This window comes from Rhinolophus ferrumequinum, chromosome 12 (assembly GCF_004115265.2).
Source record: "Rhinolophus ferrumequinum isolate MPI-CBG mRhiFer1 chromosome 12, mRhiFer1_v1.p, whole genome shotgun sequence".
Lineage (NCBI taxonomy): Eukaryota > Metazoa > Chordata > Mammalia > Chiroptera > Rhinolophidae > Rhinolophus > Rhinolophus ferrumequinum.
In genome coordinates, this window is record NC_046295.1 from 30,058,836 (window position 1) to 30,078,564 (window position 19,729).

At 40.3% G+C, this 19,729-nt stretch overlaps 1 protein-coding gene across 6 annotated transcripts in view; it reads right to left on the bottom strand.

Annotated features, from left to right (window-relative positions):
• KDM4C (lysine demethylase 4C) overlaps positions 1–19,729 on the bottom strand; it is a 347,582-nt gene that overhangs the window by 22,998 nt on the left and 304,855 nt on the right. For 5 of the 6 annotated variants that reach the window (XM_033123278.1, XM_033123280.1, XM_033123279.1 and 2 more), the window contains one exon: positions 14,811–14,981. In XM_033123278.1, coding sequence (XP_032979169.1) covers positions 14,811–14,981 — 171 coding nt within the window. Of the gene's footprint in view, positions 1–14,810; positions 14,982–19,729 lie in introns of those variants that run through there. The other variant, XR_004424679.1, reaches the window with a different exon arrangement.

Sequence of the window (19,729 nt, forward strand, 5' to 3'; positions counted from 1 at the left end):
CTGTTTGTATGTTCCCAGACAAGAATGAAAACGATACGTAGATAATACACCATTGTCAGATTTATCCAAACATGAGCTTTTAATCCAAAAGCTTAAAAACACTTTAGGGGAGGGCGGTGAATTTAACTTTACTGATCCCACTCCAGCCTGGAATGCCTGACTCAGTATTACACTGAGGATTATGTTGTGTCCTTTTCTGATAGTTACCGAACCTTTGAAATAGAACCTCTCTGTTCTTTTCACGCCGGATGTTAATCTTTCTGTGAAGCCTGATTCTTGCTAACATCTGATTTGCTTAATGAACACTGAGTTAATTAATATTTCAATTATGATATGGTTTTTTTCAATCTCCACCCCTCCACACCTACCCCTAAATAACCCCCATGAGGTTTTGTTAGCATCCTTGATTACTTTCCTTGAAACAGACACACATAGTTTTGAATTAATGTAGATTTGCATGTACTGGTAACTGTGAACCAAAACCATGCCAAAGGGAGAGGCGCAGTGGGTATTTGAGCATCAGAAAGAGGGGTCAGTGCTGGTACAGCCAGAATAGCGGGGTCTGGCTTTTATAGGTTAAACTGAGAGGTGGGGGAGTAAGACCCCAGGGATGGTACTGTGAAAAAGTAAACAGGTAGGTAGAAGAAGGTAAGATAAAATGAGATGGCTTTGCCAACAGCTGGTTTTAAACATCCGTCACTAACAACCAATTCGCAATAATATTAATAGTACACAGAATGTGATTCCTGGCTTTTAGCAAGTCAGTATGACGCCAGATGCATTCAAACAGACATGCATGTGAGCGCACACATACATGCAGTTTATCTCCGCATTTTAAGCATCCTGGGAGGATATGCAAGAAGCAGCTGGGACTGCACCCAGGTGGGGGCTGCAGGACTTGTACTTTTCATCTCATCACCCTCCGTATTTCTTGAACTTCAGCCAGCCACAAGTATGTTATACAAAACACTGTGCATACGCGGTTGTTAAATATCAGCTGCTAATTCTTATTATTGCTCCTAACCAAACACACTTTGTCTACCAACATAAGTCAGTGATCCTTTCCCTTTAAAAATCTTATATGAATCTCAAAAATGAGGGGTGTTCAAGATTCTGGAAGGTCATGCAGTCCGTCTCCTTCAGAAAACGAGAGCTCTTCCCAGGGCACACAGCAGATGCTTCACCCTTACACTGGTTCAGTATGTGGGAGCCCTGGGTTGCAGGAAGCATGGCCACTGAAGGCAAAGAAGAAGTAGAAGTCCTGGGGGGCCCACCCAGGCTACAGGTGCCAAAAATAGGGGTGGAGGAAGCAAAAGCAGGTAAACGAGTACTGAAGAGAGCTATGGACTAAGGGAGTTACGACGAGCTCTGTAGTGAGGCCAACTCTACATATGTGAGGCGATCTCAATTTAAATGTCTGTGTGTCAAGATGCAAGTCCCAGAAAGAATAAATCTGAATCGGCCATTTTGGTGGCCATATTGTCATGTTGAAGCATTACTTGCACAAACATTCATTGTTTTATCAAATAGGTGAGAGTAAGGTAATTGTGTGAGTGTGAGTGTGTGTATTTGTGTGTGTGTGTTACATTATACCCATTTAGAGATAAAAATGAAGGGCCTGACCATGCCATTTCTGAAATATGGGATGTCTGTTCTCACACTGTGACATGGGGCCTTTCACTCAGCATCCCTTCAACTCTGAGACAAAAAAATAAAACAAAACTCAAGACCTATGCTTTGCAAACAAGGAATCTTGGAATGGTTCTAAATGCAATGATCACTCTAGATGAGAAAAGCAGGGAAGATGGAAAGAAGGAGAGAGACCCAATATGGCCAAATCTGTGGCCTGAAACCTGGGATTCTGGCAATGTTCCCTGTCTCGTTCACAGGCTGAGCAAGCCAGAGCTCAGGGAGTTACCTTTGACACCTCTTTCTTCCTCGGCCCCAATTGCAATCCACCACTGAGTCCTTTTCATTTTACCTCCTTAAATGTATTGCAAATTCTTCCACTGCTCCTGACTTAGTCCAAGCTACATCATGTCCTCTGATCTTCTGTAATGCTCTCCAAACTGGCCTCCCAGCGTTCATTGCAGCCCACTCTCCTACTCCTCTTCTCCACGGTAGCCCAAGAAAATGCTTCCTAACAGACGTCTTCATGTTGACTTCTGCTTAAGACCGTCAATGGCTTCCCCCGCTCTTAAAGACCCAACCTTATTAACAAGGTCTTCAAGGCCTAACCTAGTCCGGCCCTTTCCTCCTCGAGGCCTCATCATTTACCTCTTGCAGCAACCTAAGCAGGTCAAGCTCTTTGTTGCCAACAGCCTCTGTGCATGCTTTGCCTGGCATACTCTCCCTCTGCCCTCTGTCTAGTTAACACGTCCTGTAGATCTTAGCTCAAGTCTCACTGATCGCTTATCTACATGAGGTTTGTTTGTTTTTTATTACATGTTCTTATAGCATTATATTCCTATCATCCCAGGACTTACCTCAATTTGAAATACACTTTTATTAGTGTGACTGTCATGTTACTCTTTCCCACTAGACTGTAAATTCCATGACAGCCAAAAGCATTTCAATTTTATTTCTCACCATCATATTTCCAGAGTAGGTGCTTACCATAAGCAAAACTTTTGGTAAGGCTGCCACTCATTGAAGAATGAGCTAGCCTTTGATTACAGAATCCATAAATCGCCGTATGTAGGTGCCCGGATATGACTTATCACAGGTCCACAAGAGGGAGGGCTTCCTGGGGAGCAGCAGCCTTGCACACTGATACGAGGCCCTCGCTCTTGGAGCAGAAGGAGGACTTGAGCAGCACACACTCTGTTTCCCCATCCTCATTACACATCTAGAGGAAGCCCACTCCTACATAATGGTTACATATGTGCACTTCCAACTTCATGCAAAGACAAATGCAAAGCAACACAAAACAAAACCCTGTAGAAACATAACTAATGACATGGGGTAGAGTTTCAGCATAAATAATATAGGAAAGGGGTTTTAATAATGAAAAAAGTTTTAAAACTGTAAATAAAATATTAAATTCCATACACAAATCATTGAAAAATTCCTTGCCCAGGGAGGGAATAAAATAGCTAGTAAGAAGAGGAAGCAGTTGTAGGACCTGTGTAGCCATTAGCAGCCTGGTATAAGGCTCTTTGCATGATGAGATGGTCTTTAAACTACATATCTTATCTCATTACAAAATCTCACCCGAGTCCATGGGCTCCCATTCATTCACATTCTTTCAACAGTTCTCCTCTAGTTCCTGTTTCAATAGGCTTCAGATACCGGCTGCTTAGAATGAATGCAGTTACTAAAGCCTGACTTGTTTTGTGCTAATCACTACTTTTATGGTATAAATCAGATAAACTGCTTCAGAAGATTTAATTTTATCTGTTACTCCCCCAAAAGAGGATATCACATATAAAGGAATCATTGGGTCACATTATTCTTAATTAAAGGGTAAATATCAGGCATGTTTAAAAAACAATAACCTATAAATATATCCTTATAACTATACTACTGGAAATACGTGTAATTTTCAGCCCCTGCTTCCTTTTCACTGAGTTATTATTAGCCATTCATCTGCAAAAGGCATCTTTTTCAGGCACAGGTCACACCAGCATTAATTATTAGTGGAAAACCCTACTTGGATCTGAAAAACCATGTATAAAACATTATTCAACGCATTGTACTATTATAACATTCGGAAGGAGTTAAACATTCCTTATGTTTAATGGGCCTGAATAAGATATGTAAAGCAGAGAAGACTTGAAAACGTAGTATCCTCCATTTTACAGATGCCAAGAAATCAGGTGGTGCAGGGCAGTCAACTTGTAGAAACACATACAACCAAAAAAGATTACAGCAGGTCACAGCTTCCAAGTTTTTCACCCACTTCTTAGCAGAGAACATTTCTGACTGTGGCAAAGACTAGAATATGGAGGAAAAAAACACACTCATTCCAATCTCTCTCCACATTTCCTAGTATCATACATCTTCTCCCTTTACTCACATACTCTGAATCCAAAATATAATTTGTTCAGTAAAACGAAAGGCCAGATTTATTACTGGTTCTCTCTCACCAGTGAAAATCAGCTAACCTCTTTCAAATAAAGTATGAAGAGGAAATAATAAAATGAGGGCGGTGTCAGTTCATCACTAAGTATTAAGCAAAAGTAATTGTGGTTTTTGCAATTATTTTTAACCCTTTAAACCGCAATTACTTTTGCACCAACCTAACAGCGCTAATTTCCTCTGGATACACTTACCAAACAATAAGCTAAGTTCAGTCTATTACCAAAATAATTTAAACCCCATGGTCAAATAGAAACATAAACTCTGTTAACTTGTGAGCCCAGTATCTTCTGGCTATGTCATCAGTTTATGTGCTGTATCCTGGTGTGTTCACACTGGCGTTGGGTGAAAGATAATGGAAAAGGGCTTGTAAACAGGTAGCTCCCTGTTGACTATTTGCCTCAGGAAGCTCTCAGTGTTAGCTGTATGTTTCAGAACATTGTATGCAGAACATTGTGCTTGCCACTGTGCTACAGGAAGTGTCAGCTCTGGAAAATTTTAGGCATTTGTGAAACATACATGATTATCCGACAGGGTCGCAATATCTCATTTTGAAATCAAAATGAAGTTAGCGAAAGGAAAGAATGAAAAGTTTGAAACTTTGCATCACAGGCAGCTAGTGTACCATTTTCATCTAAAGAGGAAGAGAAAGGTCAATAATGACCAGACATTCTGATACCATGATGTGAAGCAACAGTGACATCTGGCCATGTCTCTATTTAAAACAATAAGGAATTTTCATAACGTTGTATTTTCTATTAAATGGAAGTTTATTTAGCCTAGTCTGAGATTTAGAACTGATGTCACTAATATCCACAGTTCAGAGCTGAACATTCATGGGAAAGCCTAAGACGACTGGAGTCATTTCCCAGTAATCCTTCTCTTGTACAGGCACAGGTATCGGCAGCTGCATTAACACCATGGGTCCTGGAGCCCTCTTTACACAGAGATTTCTCATTCTCATGGCAGGGACAGACAGTGCATGACAATTCATCTGAACCAGTGGTTTCAAATATTTTCAGGTCCAGAAACCTTCTTTAAAGAAATCTTATGTGGAAGCCAAACACAATGAAGGCTTGTTGTAACATAGCCCTATTCCAAGAGCAGCTAAATATTCTTTACCTGGAAAGGATATGAAACTTACAATATGAACTTGGACTCAAATTTAAAAACAATTCTTTACATTGATAATGAATTTTACATAACATACTAATTGTCTAAAATATAACTCAGAATAACAAATTTAATACTTAAATATGTGATGGCTGTTACTAATAATTTATTTAGTCTTCATTTAATTCAATAAGTATGTATCATGCACTTACTATAAACCAGGTCCTGTACTGGGAAGTAGATACATACTAGTAATTCAAACAGACATGGTCCTAGTTTTCAAGAAGCTCAAAGCTAAGTGGATGTCACATATCAAACTGAGATAAGTGCTATGACAGACAAGTTCAAGTTAAAATGGAAAATTTGGAGGTTAATTTCTTGTTTAAGTAAGCACTTGTTCATTAATTTCCATTAAATTCCTAACAAAAAAATTTCTTTTCCTTTTATCCCCCTCCCTTCCTTCTTTCTGTCTTTGGAAAAACAAAACATATCCTGGTTTGAAATACGATCTTGGAAACACTTTCTAAAATACATTTAAGTGTTTCTTTAGGTCTAAGCACATTTATCGTATTTACAATCTCATTGCAGAAGGAACCACTGTTTTATCTGGTATTTCATACTCTTTCTCTAAAGGTATAGAAATTATAATACTGAAATTAAATTTCCGGAGACATATAAAATACACATTTCCAAAATACTCCTTATGTTAAGTAGATCTGCAAATGAGATGTGCACACGGCTTTCTTGAAGTTCAGAATACTAAGAGAAACAACTGAAATGGATTTTTCCATTCTGTAGTGCAATTTTGAGAAAGTTAAGTCAAGGAGCAGAAAGGAACCACATTTTCTGAGCGCCTACTATGTGTAAGGTGCTAAACTATGATGATTACAAATCTTCTCTCATTTAATCCTTATCACAGTTCATTAAATTAAATTGTATGGTTTTCATTTTTCAGAACTTAAGACTCAGACCTCACACTACACACAAAAATTAACTTGAATCGTAATTCTAAATATAAGACCTAATAGTATAAAGCTTCTAGAAAAGACCGTTAGAGAAAAATCTTTGTGACCTTGAATTAGGCAGATTTCTTAAGATATGAACCATAAGCATGATCCATAGAGGATCTACTGATAAACTGAGCTTCATCAAAATTTAAAACTTTTGTTCTTCAGACACTATTAAGAAAGTGAAGACATGATACAAACTGGGAGAAAATATTTATAAATCATATAACTTATAAACAATTAATTTACAGAATATAAAAACTCGAGTAACTCAATTAAAAAATAAGTGAAATACGTGAATAGGCTTGTCAACAAAGATGATGTATAAATGGCTAACAGGCACTTGAAAAGGTGCTCAAAATCATTAGTCATCAGGGAAATAAAAATTAATGTCACGCTGAGATACGACTTATGACAACATAGCCACTAGAATGGTTATTATCCAAGACTGAATATCAGGTGTTGGTGAGGATGTGGAGAAACTAAAACCTCATACACTGCTGGTGGGGATGCAAAATGGTACAGAAACTTTTGAAAACAGTCTCGCAGATTCTTATAAAGCTTAACATATGCTTAACATATAACTCAGGAATCTCACTCCTAGAGATTTATCCCAGAGAAAAGAAAACACATGTCCACCCAAAGGTTTGAAAGCAAATGTTCATAACAGCATTACAGCAATAGCCACATACTGGAAATAATCCAATGTCCATCGACTGGTAAATGGATAAACAAAATGGTATATTCATACCATGAAAACTTATTCAGATGGGGAGAAAAAATGCAGAACATCCGACAAAGAACTTGTATCTAGAATACACAAAGAATTCTTCCAGGTCAGTAACCCAACTCATCTCCCTCCTCCCCATTGTAATGTCCTTCAACATCTGGCCCATCGTGATGACGTCCACTTCTGAAATTACTTTCAATAAACATTACTGGGTATCTTTCTTGTAAAATCTTTCAGACCAGCTTCTGGTTGGGGCTGAGGTAAGGGGCATCCGTGATGAACAAAATAACACAGATGGGCTAGAATGATATCTCATAGCTGAGGAGGGCTCACTGACAACAGGTGTCTCTTCGTCAGCCTGGTCTCTGCCACTATAACATAATGTCCACATGGCTACCCGACTTAAAAATCCAGGAGTTTCCCAGGATCCCATGGCACAGAATGTTTCTGGGAACATTTTTCTTAAGTCTTCCAAACTCATCCGGGTACTTTAATTTTGCCTCCAGAACACCCAGGATCACTCCGACACCTACGTTTATAACATCTTTGACTCCCTCAAGGTACCTAGCACAGTGGTGAACACATAGATCAAAAAGAATGAGATCATTGGATATTTCCAAATACAGATTTGGTTCACAGTGGCTATCACTTTTGGGTGTAAGCTCTGCACTGAAAGGAGATGTGAAGTCCTGGAAGTTAATAACATTGTCCTCAAGTTCAAGGTAGACTAAAGATGAGATGCTATACTTGCGTCCTCTTAAAAAGAAAAGGATGGGAAAGAAACACCAAGAGCCTGTCTCCTGGGAATAAGTCCCCCAAATCAATCACCTTGAGATAATTACCAAAAGAGAAATAAGAGAAATACTGTCAAGTGAGGAAGGTATATATTTGAAGAAAAACGTAACTGACAACATGTCTTCAAGGCAACTGGTTAATCTCCTGCATAGGACATAAGGGCAAAAAAGACATACTTTTTCTTCAGAGGGTCATCGGTGCTAAATGGAAATTGTCAATATGATGGCTACGGAATCGTGGTCCGTGAGATCATAAATTTATAAAGAAGAAAGGGAGTGCAACTCAAATAAGGGCTTCAACATTCCATTAGTACGCCCCAGGCTTTAAGGCAAAAAGCCACCGAAGAGTTACACAAAAGAGAGCAAAATCCCAGGACCTGGTAGGTACCCAACCCACTAACTTGAGATAGTTCATGAAATTTATGAGACTAGTTAGGACCTCAGTGAAAGGCACATGGTTTAGAGAACTGATGAATCAGGAAAGAATCCCTGCCCAGCAACTGTGGGTTTAGTCTTCAAAGGTACAACAAGACTCTGTGCCTGTAAATAGCCTTGAGGTTCTTTTATTTTTTTCTTACTAAACTAGTCAAGATACTTAACACTATTCCCCTTTAGTAGGTAACTCTTTTTACTTATCTACCAATTACATCCAATCTGTCCACTGTTGGTTGTGTTTATAAAAGTACAGTAATGTGTTTTGTAAATATTGTACTGCTTTATGTGTTATTTGTTTTTTGAAGACGTTTGAAATACTTAGGAGAATTTGAACAACTAAACTAATGTGAGTTACAGGTACTAAGTGCTTAGAAAAATTGTGACATACGAGTATATATTAAATCTACAATCACAGTTAAGATATCCAAGAAAATTTGATTACTTAAATGTAAAATGGTATATGGTAAAATGTAAAATAGGACTTGATCTGTCAAATTTATACATTTTATAAATCAAGGAACAAATGAGTTTATTTTTATGCAAAAATCATTAGGCATATTAATAAAATAAAATTTGTCAGCTGAAGTTAAAGGCTTAGACAATTTTTATTTGAATGTTCATTAAAATCTAACTAATAACAGATACACTTTTACATGTATAAAAGGTTTCCCAAGGAAGTAAAAATCAATGGGAATATGGTAAAGCCTCCACTTCACAGGCTCTCAGCTCCTCAGTCAAGAAAGAGAGGTTAGGGCACCAATCGTGCCATGTGGCGCATACCTGAAGAATCCTCAACCAACAAAAAGTATCTAGAGCCTTCTCTGGCCAATTTCCATTGATTCTAGAAGAACCATGGTGGTGTTGGGATGGCGCGGGTGGGGGGCAGGGGTGGTAAGGGGCATTAGCCTGGAGCAAACCCAACACAGATGGTCTGGGATGAGGCGTGACTTCCACCTGACTTGAAAAGCCAGGGTACCTCAAAATACAGGCGCCCATAGGAATCCAAAAATACTTCCCAAGATCCACAGCATAGACTATTACTGGGAATGATCTTTTTCTTAGTTTTTCCAACACCACTCCCCAGATATTTTCTTTGGCTTCAAGAACATCCAGAGTCCCCCTATACCTACACCAAAGGGAAACAATAAGCTGATGTAGTGAAATCTCACACATACAGGCACATGTTTAACTTAACAAATAGAAACAAAATTGTAAGGATATGTCTTCTAAACAAATTGCATCAAGACCAGAAAAGGTAGCATAAACTAGATGGGGAGGAAAATGGGAAAATAAGAGTTCTACAGACTGAAGTCAATATCCAAAAAAATGCGGTTTTGTGCCTACTATAGATCAGTTAGCTCATTTAGTCTTCCCAATAATCCTAGAAGGTGGAAATTATTATTCCTTTTTTAATGGTGGAAAAAAAAAAACTGAGGCTCCAAAGTTTAAGCAATTTGCCTATAACTTCAGGCAATAATTACCTCTAAGAACTTCAGTTTGCATCACAGAGTCCAGAAAAACTAAAGGCCAAGGCAATCCACACCTAAAATCATGACGAGTTCTCATACTTCTTTCACATTTCAACAGAGGCTGAAAAATGGAGCAAGTCCTCATGGAATTTTCATTGACGAACTCTTGCTGTCGAATTTCTAAATGGTCCTGTTTCTCTTCTCACGGCCAGTGGTGAATGCTAAGTTCATCCTGGAACTACCCAGAGCAAGCTGCACCAACCTCCTCCCTCAAAATGAGGTCTAAGTTCAGAAGAAAGGAAGCAGTCATCATTCTAGTTGTCAACATGGGCACGCCAGAAGATGCAGGTTTTAGCAGAGGTTAAAAGGGGGCCCTGGAATCTCTGTGCTCATTGAGTTCTCTCGGGTGGGCAACTTTCATTCCCATCAAAATAGTAGGAGACAAAAAAATTCATCAGGAAGTGTGTCGCAATTTCATAGACTGACAGATGGAGGCGTGTTGCAATACATCTTTTATTACTGCCCTTGACAGCTACAGATTGCATGCTGAGTTTAACTGGGTTGATACACACATTCTGCAGGTGTATTGTTGAGAAAAATTTTTGGACATTTTTATGGCTATCACAGACATAAAATACCTAGGTATGGAAATAAATTTCCTAGTAGTACAAAGGATGTTTCTCTATATTGCTTCAAATATTCTCTTGTCACATAATCCTAACATAGGCATTTTAATGCCTGGCAAATTTAGTTTCAAACATGGATAGGTCAGCCTGCATTAAATGTTTCTCTTCTACGGGTTTATAAAATGATTTGTAATCAGTGACTCTATAAATACAGGAATGGAACTTTCTTTGCTAACGCGTCAGGCTTCATAAGGGAAGATATTTATGTCACACATAAATAGTTTGGGATGATTAAACTTGATATTCTAAATTTGATTTTCATAGTTAAAAAACTGAAATTGTGCTGTACCCTTATAACCGCTCTACTTAGCAAGGACCGCAGCTCAGAGAAGCTAGTTCTTCAGTAGCCAGTAACTGACGTCACACGACTTTCGAGATGAGCCTTCCCTGCGGCACTCACACCTGATAAGCACATTGTGTGGATTAGAGAGTTTTCAGACAAACAGAAGGAAAAATCATTTTCTACCACCAGTTTCAGATGCCACAGGTATGTCATCTAGTGAAAACAAGATTTCTCTGAGGAATGTGAAATGCATTTAGTGTTTCTAACAAATAATTATTCTGCCACCATCTGCAAGACACTGAGACAGAAACAGACCTGACTATATTTTCCTTATCGCTTCATGAAACTCCACATTAGGGCACCAAGCAGAGTCTCATCTTCCAGAAGACAGTTCTGATGGTACATGAATATCAAAAGTGAAAGTGGGATGATTATAGCAATTAAGCCACATGGCCTAAAAAATGGTTCTGTAAACATATTTACATTATATCATAGGGGAATCAACATAATTTACATGTAAATATATTTATAATAGACTTAATTATATACAACATCTTAAAATACAACATCGAATTCCCCTATCTCAAACTGAAGTCTAGGTGACATACTACAAAGGCATTTAATTAGGTAGCTTTCAATAATTTCAGTGAGCAATACAGACCCCAAGCAAACCTCGATAATCCATTAACTTTTAAAAGCTTGCCTTAAAATACTATGATTTCGTCTGCGGGACCCTAGATGATGACCCAGGCGAAGTACATGGTAAAGGAGTGGATCTACACATAGAGTGCTACAAACTGACCGACAATGTGCTCATGGTTCATAGAGAAGGAAACTATACTCTGCTATACAGTCAGAGATTCTGGTACCACAAGCTAAAAAAATCTTCTAAAACGCCTCAGGATAATGTATTTGTTATGGTTAATTTTACGTGTCACACTGATTGGGCCACAGAGTACCCAGATATTTGGTCAAATGTTATTCCGGGTGTGTCTGTGAGGGTGTTTTTGGATGAGTTTAATATTTGAATTGATAAACTGAGTAAAGCAGATTACCCTCCCCATTGGGCCTCATCCAATGAATTGAAAGCTTGAATAGAACAAAAACGTGGTGACTACCCTCCTACACACACACACACACACACACACACACACACACACACACACGAGGGAATTCCTCCTGCCTGACTCTCTCTGAACTGGGGCTCAGCTGTTTTCTGCCTTTAGACTCAAAATGAAACATCGGCTCTTCCTGGGTCGCAGACTTGGACTAAAACTACACCACTGGCTCTCCTGGGTCTGCAGCTTGCCAACTACAAATCTTGGGACTTCTCAGCCTCCATAACCGCGAGCCAATTCCTTACAATAAATCACACACACACACACACACACACACACACACACACACACACTATACATATTTATTATATTAAATACATACACACACACCACCTACTGGTATGTTTCTCTGGAGAACTCTTGAGTCACACAATATAATAAGAAAAAAAGAAAACTGTCCTATACAGTCTCCAAAGAAGTAAAGCTGGGGACGTCTCTTTCAGCACCAAGATAACAAAAGGAAGAGGCCACAGAAGCCAAGGAATCGTGATACTATCAGAAAGTATGTGAAATTTGAAAATACAACATAATTGAAACATTCCTATTTGATGTAAGAGGCTTGAAAAAAGTAACCAAAAATGTAAGAGATGGGATAGGGTGGGGGAATATCAAGGGAGTAAAGATTGGATGAAGGAGAGAAGACCTGCTCGCGGATGACTGTAATTTTTTTTGCTTAAGAAATTCTCATTCTCACAAATTCAGGGCAAATCTCCGTCTCTGATATTTGCCACTCATGCCACTGCACGTGCTGCCCCTCCCTCCAAGGCTAGGGCTATGGCCACACACACACATGAACACACACACACACACACACACACACACACACAAGCCTTGACCAAATATACTGAGCAATACTAATCAGGCTGTAAAGAATTTTGCTTTTTCATTCTTGTTGATTTTAATGCCATAGAGCTTCCAAACAATCTTATAAATTTTAGAGCCCATGTTCTTCTCACACCCATACATATTTAAAACCAAACCTGTTTGGGTTCAGAGGGTGGGAACAGAAGGTGTCAAAGAAAAGACTTGTGTAATTTCAAACAACTTCCAGGACCACAGACACTCTTTTCCAATGTACAAGTTAAAGACATTCCAGGAAAGCTTAAAAATGGCTGGGTGTTTGGAGGCTTGTGAAGTGAAAGGGAATTTCGGATTCATTAAATACTAGCATGGACAAAAACCTACCTATTTGCTCAGGTCTGGGGATTAGTGCTCACGAGTCTTTTATCGCACCCACACCACACTCCCACCCAAGTCTGCTCTCTTTTGCAGGTTCAGCATTCAGTTTGCACAAAAGGAGGCTGATTCTGAAATAAGTATTTACCCTGGGCAGGGCTGGCGAAAGCCAAGGGCCTCAGTCTTCTGTATATTTTCAGGTCTTTTGTGCCCTTGTAAATCCCTTCCCCTCCTGCTTTAAAGGTCCTTTCTTCCCCAGGGTTCAGGACAGGCATTCTAAAGTCAGACTCTGAGATCAAATACTCTTTCTGACACTTGTTATTAATAGATATGTGTGATCTTGGGACAGTTATTTACCTCTTTTTGCCTCCGTTTCCTCAGAAGCAAAATGGTAAGAACAGCAATGCCTAGCACATCAGGTTGTGAGGAGGAAATGTGCTCATGCACATCAGGAACTGTCAGCCCTACTAACCCTGGGGAGTCTCTTACTCATTCTTCTGGACCCCACAGGTGGTAAGTTGCATCTGGTTCATTTATAGTAAGTATCGCACTTACAGAAAACACCCATTTACCATCCTGCCTGCCCCCTAGACTGAGCAGGAATCGCACCTTCTTTCTCACCATCTTTGCCAGCAGTGTGATGCTTGGCACACAGGTCCTCAGTGACTGTGGGCTGAGTGCTTAAAAGGATGATGTATTCTAATGAGGAGAGCTTATTATCTAAGGCTTGCTGGTTATGAATGGCAGCGGCAGTGGCAGTGGCCATGCAGCAAAGTGTGGCTCCAGCCACAAATCCGCAAAGAAGCATGATTCACCCTCTTGGTGCACGACCGAGTCCTGGCATTGTTAATTTGTCTAAATTCATTTGCTTTAAAATCTTCCAAATAAGGTCACTTTTGTTTACAAACTTGTCCCTCTTAACAGCATAGAGAAGTTAGCGCAACAAAGCTGACTAAATCAATGTGTCTTTGGCCACAGGAGACCGAAGTTCTAGAAATATCTATAAGCAATTGCATATGGTTACATTTAATTATCAATTGCACGTGACGCATAATCATCACTACTACAGAGTCATTAAGAAACGTCTCTCCAAGTACAAAGAACAAAGCATCAACAGGCCTAGAATAAGGCGGAAGTTACAACTACATTACTGAGGCGTGGCTCCCAAAATGATACTTCTCTTAAATATAGAAGGGATAACAAGATGACCATTGGACTAACTCTGATCCCAGTTATGTGATTGATCTCAATTTCAAAAAACCATCTGTGGAAAGTGCTCTTCTTGAGAAATATCCTGCTAAAAACAAGCTCCCAAGGTACATTCACTCGTTCCCTGAATAAGCCCTGATGTATTTCACTGAGGGCACAACGGACGGAGGAGACAGACAAGTGGACAGACACACACACACACACACACGTTCCATTCCAGATCACAGTGAAGAAACTCAGTGAAGTCACAGTCTTTTTCTGTGTGATTTTTGTTATTCTCGTATGAAACACCCACAGATGTTTCTGTCAGATCACAGATGTCACTGTCAGGTCAGATTAATAAAAGCAATGTTCTCCAGTTAAGCACACAGAAAAAGTAGTAATAAAGGATTCAAATGTGCTAACACTTTGTAACAGAAAAGAAGAGGTGAATTCGTATTTTATTTCCTGGCCACATACGTTCCTCATTTAATTAAAAAAAAAATCTGGGAAGAGGAGTCCAAGTTCACCTGGCTACTAACTATTTAGAATGATGAAGATTAAGCAACCTCTTAGAAAACAGTATTTCTTTGCAGAAAAGAGCACGCCTGAATCAAGTAGTAAGTGAAATGAGTTACTCCGAAAGTCAAAAGAAAGATTCCTAAAAGGTTCAGCTGGTTTAGTTACATAAAAAGTAAACTGGGGAGCAGGCACCCCAGGAGCTTACTCACCACGATATCCTCAGGAAATGTGTCTCTGCTGAAGGAACCGTCGTCAAACATGACCTCATAGAAGGTCTGTGACGTCACGGCAATCACTCTGCAACTGTAATACCGGGTGTTCCGATGCTTCGTGATGACAGTCTGCCCCACGGAGATGCCCCTCTCACCAGCCTTGGACTTCTAAAGAGGGGCAAAGAAAGAGGAGATAGAGAAGAAGAAAGGAAAATAAAAAAACATTTATTTAGAAAAGAATCATTGACTTGGTAATGATATAGCTTTTTAAATTTTTTTCACTTTTTATTGGGGAATACTTTCAAATCTGATAGTTGCAAGAATTACAAATGGTACAAAAACACCCATATACTCTGAGCCTTAACCCAGATTCATCTATTGTTATCTACTGCTATTAACATTTTATCATTTCTTTTTTTTGCATATATGTATGTCTCTATATATATAAACAGACCCCCACCACCAACCATTTGACCTTTTATGGGCCTTGACTCCTAAATATGTAAGTGGGTATTTTCTAAGAATAGGCATTTATTTCCCTTTATAAAGCCATAGTTATGTAACAGTTACAGTTACTACCTGTAGTAAATTTAACATCGATACAATAGTCTACAATGCTTATTTCAATTTTGTCAGTTGAGCCAATAATGACCTTGATGGCACCCCGACCCCCAGTTCTCAAGTACAGGACCCAGTCTAGGGTCACTTACTGCATTTAGCTGCCACATCTCTTTAGCCTCCTTTCATCTTGAACATTTCCAGTCTTTCTTTGTCTTTTATGATCGTGATACTTGGGAAGGATACAGTTGTCTCTCCCCCTGCTTTTTCAATAGAGCATTGTCTGATGTTTCCTCATGATCCAGGTTGCAATTCCTGGCCAGAACACTACAAAGCTGATGCTGTGTTCTCAGGATATCACACCTGGAGGCACGTGGCATTTGTCTGCCTCTCAGGGGTGCTGTGCATTTTTATCCTGGTCAAAGAACATTCCAATCTCCACTTTGTAATTACTCCTTTTCCCTTACAACTAATAAGCAATCTGTGGGAGAAAGTGTAACACAATGTGAATATCCTGTTCCCATACACTTCTTAGATTTAGCATCCACTGATGAGTCTTGCTTGACCCAGTCTTTACTGCAGTGCCGCTGACGCACTGACTTTTCCTGCCCCAGCACGCCCTCTGCATTTACTAGTTGGCACCTGGCGTTTGTTAAGCAGGAGGCTCCTCCTCTCCCCACAACCTTCCATCCTTCCATCCATTATCAGTATTGACTTAATAATTCCTCCTCCCCAGTTGTTTATAACTAATACTATACTTAACTATTTTGGTGCTTAGATTATCCCAGATTTGGCCAACAGAGGCCTATTCAAGCTGTTTCCTCTGTCGTTCAGACATCTCTTTTTTATTTTTTTAAAGCAGTTCCTTACTTTCTGGCCTAACAGGATGTCCCAGAAGCATCTTGCCCCAGCCCTGGAATTAGCATTTCCCTGAGGAATGTGGTTTGTTTTAGAGGGCAGTGATGGTAGAGATGAAGATGCAGGTACTTAGGTGTGTTTATTACTAATTACTACAGAGCCATCTTTGCATCTTGACCCTTTCCAAAGACAGAGCAAGGAAATATATGCATGTGTACATACATACACATACATGCAGAGACACATGTGTACATGGTACGGACCGTGAGCTCACGGTGAAAGCTCTCCTCATGCCCAGGGGCTCCTCCTCACCTCCCCACCTGTATTTGTACGGCCCTTGCTTCTCAGCGAGAACCTTGGCGTCAAGAACATGAACCCATTTACTCATTTGCTCAATCCCACAATACACCCAGCTGCTCTGTGAGGACTGGTAGTGAAGCGGAACTAATAGCTTTAGACTAGAAAATGTAAAAGTAATCCACAAGACAGATCATTTCATTTTAAAATTATGCATTAAGGATAAAGTTCCATTATCAACTCATGGTAATAACAGCTGCATAGTCATGAAGGGCCACACGCATGAGCTGCAGGTGCCACTCTTCTTTTTTCTACTCTTCTCCTTCCACACGTGTTCATAGCCCTCCAGGAACACGGCGGCTAGCTCTCCACACCATGCTATGGAAGCAGAAGGCTTCAGGATAAAGGTTTTCCTGAAAACGCTTGGCGGAGTGCCTGGCTTATAGGACGGTAAGTACTCCAGAAATGTTAGTTTATTGTACTGTCCTTCGAGATTTTTGTCTGTTTCGTTTTTCACAATAAGGCTGTTGTTCCCCTTTCAGGAACTCCTACAAACCCCATTCCTGGCAGGCAGAGACGATAGTCCCCACCTTATGCAGAAGCCTGCTCTCAAGCACCGAGTCCCCCTTTCTCCCCGACTCCAGGTCTCATTCATTCATGGACCTTATTCATTTGATGCCTGCAGCTCTGACCACGAGAAGGCCCTGAATCAAGCACTTGGATAGGTCCAGGCCCTTTGATAAATGGGTCCTGGCAGGCACAGCTCACAGTCCCCAAGACAAGAACATTAGACGGACATGTCACCTAAACCTACAGAAAGCCAGGATTCATTAAATCCCAGGATTTTCCAGCAGGGATACTTAGAACATCATTGGGAAACAGTGTCATTCAGAATCTCAGTTCTATTAGAGGCTTTACCTTTTTCCCCCCGTGAATTTCAAAAAAAGGGCTAAAGTACCTTGTAGGGGACAAGTAAAGTGCTGTTTGATGAAAAACTCAGAAGGAAAAATCCTTCTAGACACCGAAGACAGGCCCAGGGAGTCATTAATTCACTAATTCCGTCAACAGTCATTTGTCACTAGCCTTTGAGCACTAAGCATTTCCCCTGGTGCTGGGGACTCAAATATACAAAAACCATTAAAACTTGAGTCCTATTCCTTAGAACACACTCACACAGGTATGTGCTCCGACGGCATGCTAGAAGGCTGATGGGACATATTCTAGCATGCCATCTGTAGCATGACTTCATATTCATGGGCAGAATTAGGGGAGGAGGGCAATGAAACACAGAGTGATGGACATCAGCAAAGTCCCAGAGGCAGGAAACAGCTGTTCTGGGAACTGCAAGAGGTCCTGCTGTTGTGTGTGTGGGGGGGAAGGAAGTAGGGAGGGGGCAGCTCTTATGTCATCCTAAGGAGTCTGGACTTGATCCTGTGATCCAAAGGAAGCCACTGAGGGGTTTGGGTACCAAAGAAAAAATGATCTATGTCTGTATGGCTACAGGTGGAGAAGGGGCTGGTGGAGCTCACTACAACGGTCCAGGCAGGAGATGATGGCCTGGAGTAAGGAACGAAGGACAAAGATGCTCATGGTTTGGACGAGGGGCAACTCCCGACAAACATGTTCCTAAGGGTCTGCTACTTGTAGCGTGAGCTCAGCCAGCTTGTTTCTCAAATGCCTAACAAAACAAGAGGATATTTTCCTCCTTGAAATCATTCCCAGCAACTGCTGGGTTGGTTGGGAAAATTTTCTGTGCCTTTCGGTGTAGTTAGGTGTGCAAACATTTTAGCAAAGGACAACAACAGTAAGAGGCCTGTAGCGATCTGAATCTACACTACTGCTTGAAGTAAAAACCTTTACTTTAGCATCTAGGCCAGAGTATGTTACATATGCCGAAATAATTACCTAGCTCCCTACTTTGTTTCTCTACCCAGCCTCTTTAACTATGTCTAACCTTTCAAAGTAAGAGAACGATATAGATGTAATAATATATACGAGTGAAGACACCATCTGCAGTTATGTAACTCAAAAATTGGGCCTACGACTGCTATTTAAGATTGTATAGGTTAAAAAAAAAAGATTGTATACATTACACTTAACTCTAGGAGACAAATTTCACAAGCTGTGTAGACACATACGGTGGCCCTGAGTGACCTGGATTCGGGACAAACAGAGCTTCATCCTGGCTATACTTTTCTGCAAATGTCCCTCTCTGTCAAGCTCATTTAAAAATACTCATGGTCAGAACTGCAAGTACTGCATTTTACTGTGATATTAGTTCCTTTGTATCTATGTTATTAAAATTGGATTTACCCTTTAAGGAGACAGTACAGTTTGGATTTGAATTCTGAGCTCTGCCTCTTACAAAGCTGTGTGATCTGAGGATGTTACTTAACCTTTATCAGCCTCAGTTTGCGCATCTGCAGAAGGGATAATATGTACATGGAAGGTTTGCTGTAAAATAGGACGGAGTACATAAAATACCTAGACTCTGGGCAGTTTGTTCACAGCAAAAGGCAACTGGCTTCATTTTAGGAAATGAACAGCATACTGGAGACCCCGGTGAACACACCACTCTTCCCTCCTGTGCTCAGTAATTGGTGCACATGGCTATGCAGTACCCTAATTTCACATGACAAGGCTCAATCCAGCCCCAAATCATCGCTGTCCTGTTCTTGATCTCATCCACTCCTGACTCTAACTCTTGTCAGAGCACACAGCTGTGGTCCTTAGGGAGGAAGGCACCATGTGGTCTCCTCCCCCACGACCCCAAGGCTCTTAAAACCTGTGTTTGCATCTCGCTTAAAGGCCTGGCCAAAAATCACTTTCACGTGCTGTCTCTCCTATGACAGGGCAAATCCATGGGACAGCGCCGGGACTCACTTCTTTTTATCCACGGCCTCCAGCAGGCTGTGTACAACACTGTTGCTGAATAATGAATGAATGATCAAGTGAATGAAAAACGAATGAATGAACTATGAGGATGGATACACATTATCAAAATGGGAGAGGAATAATTCTATTCACTCACTGTCTAGGAAACGGTGAAGAAAAACAAAAGGGAGTTTTTGGAAGATGTTCCTCTTTCTTGGGGTGGGTAGGTATGCATGTGGGTAGCGAGAAGGAATAAAGGTTTATGATGAAATTCACACGGTGTGCTAAGTAGAAGCAGCCAGTCAAGGGAAAAGAAAAGTGACACAGAC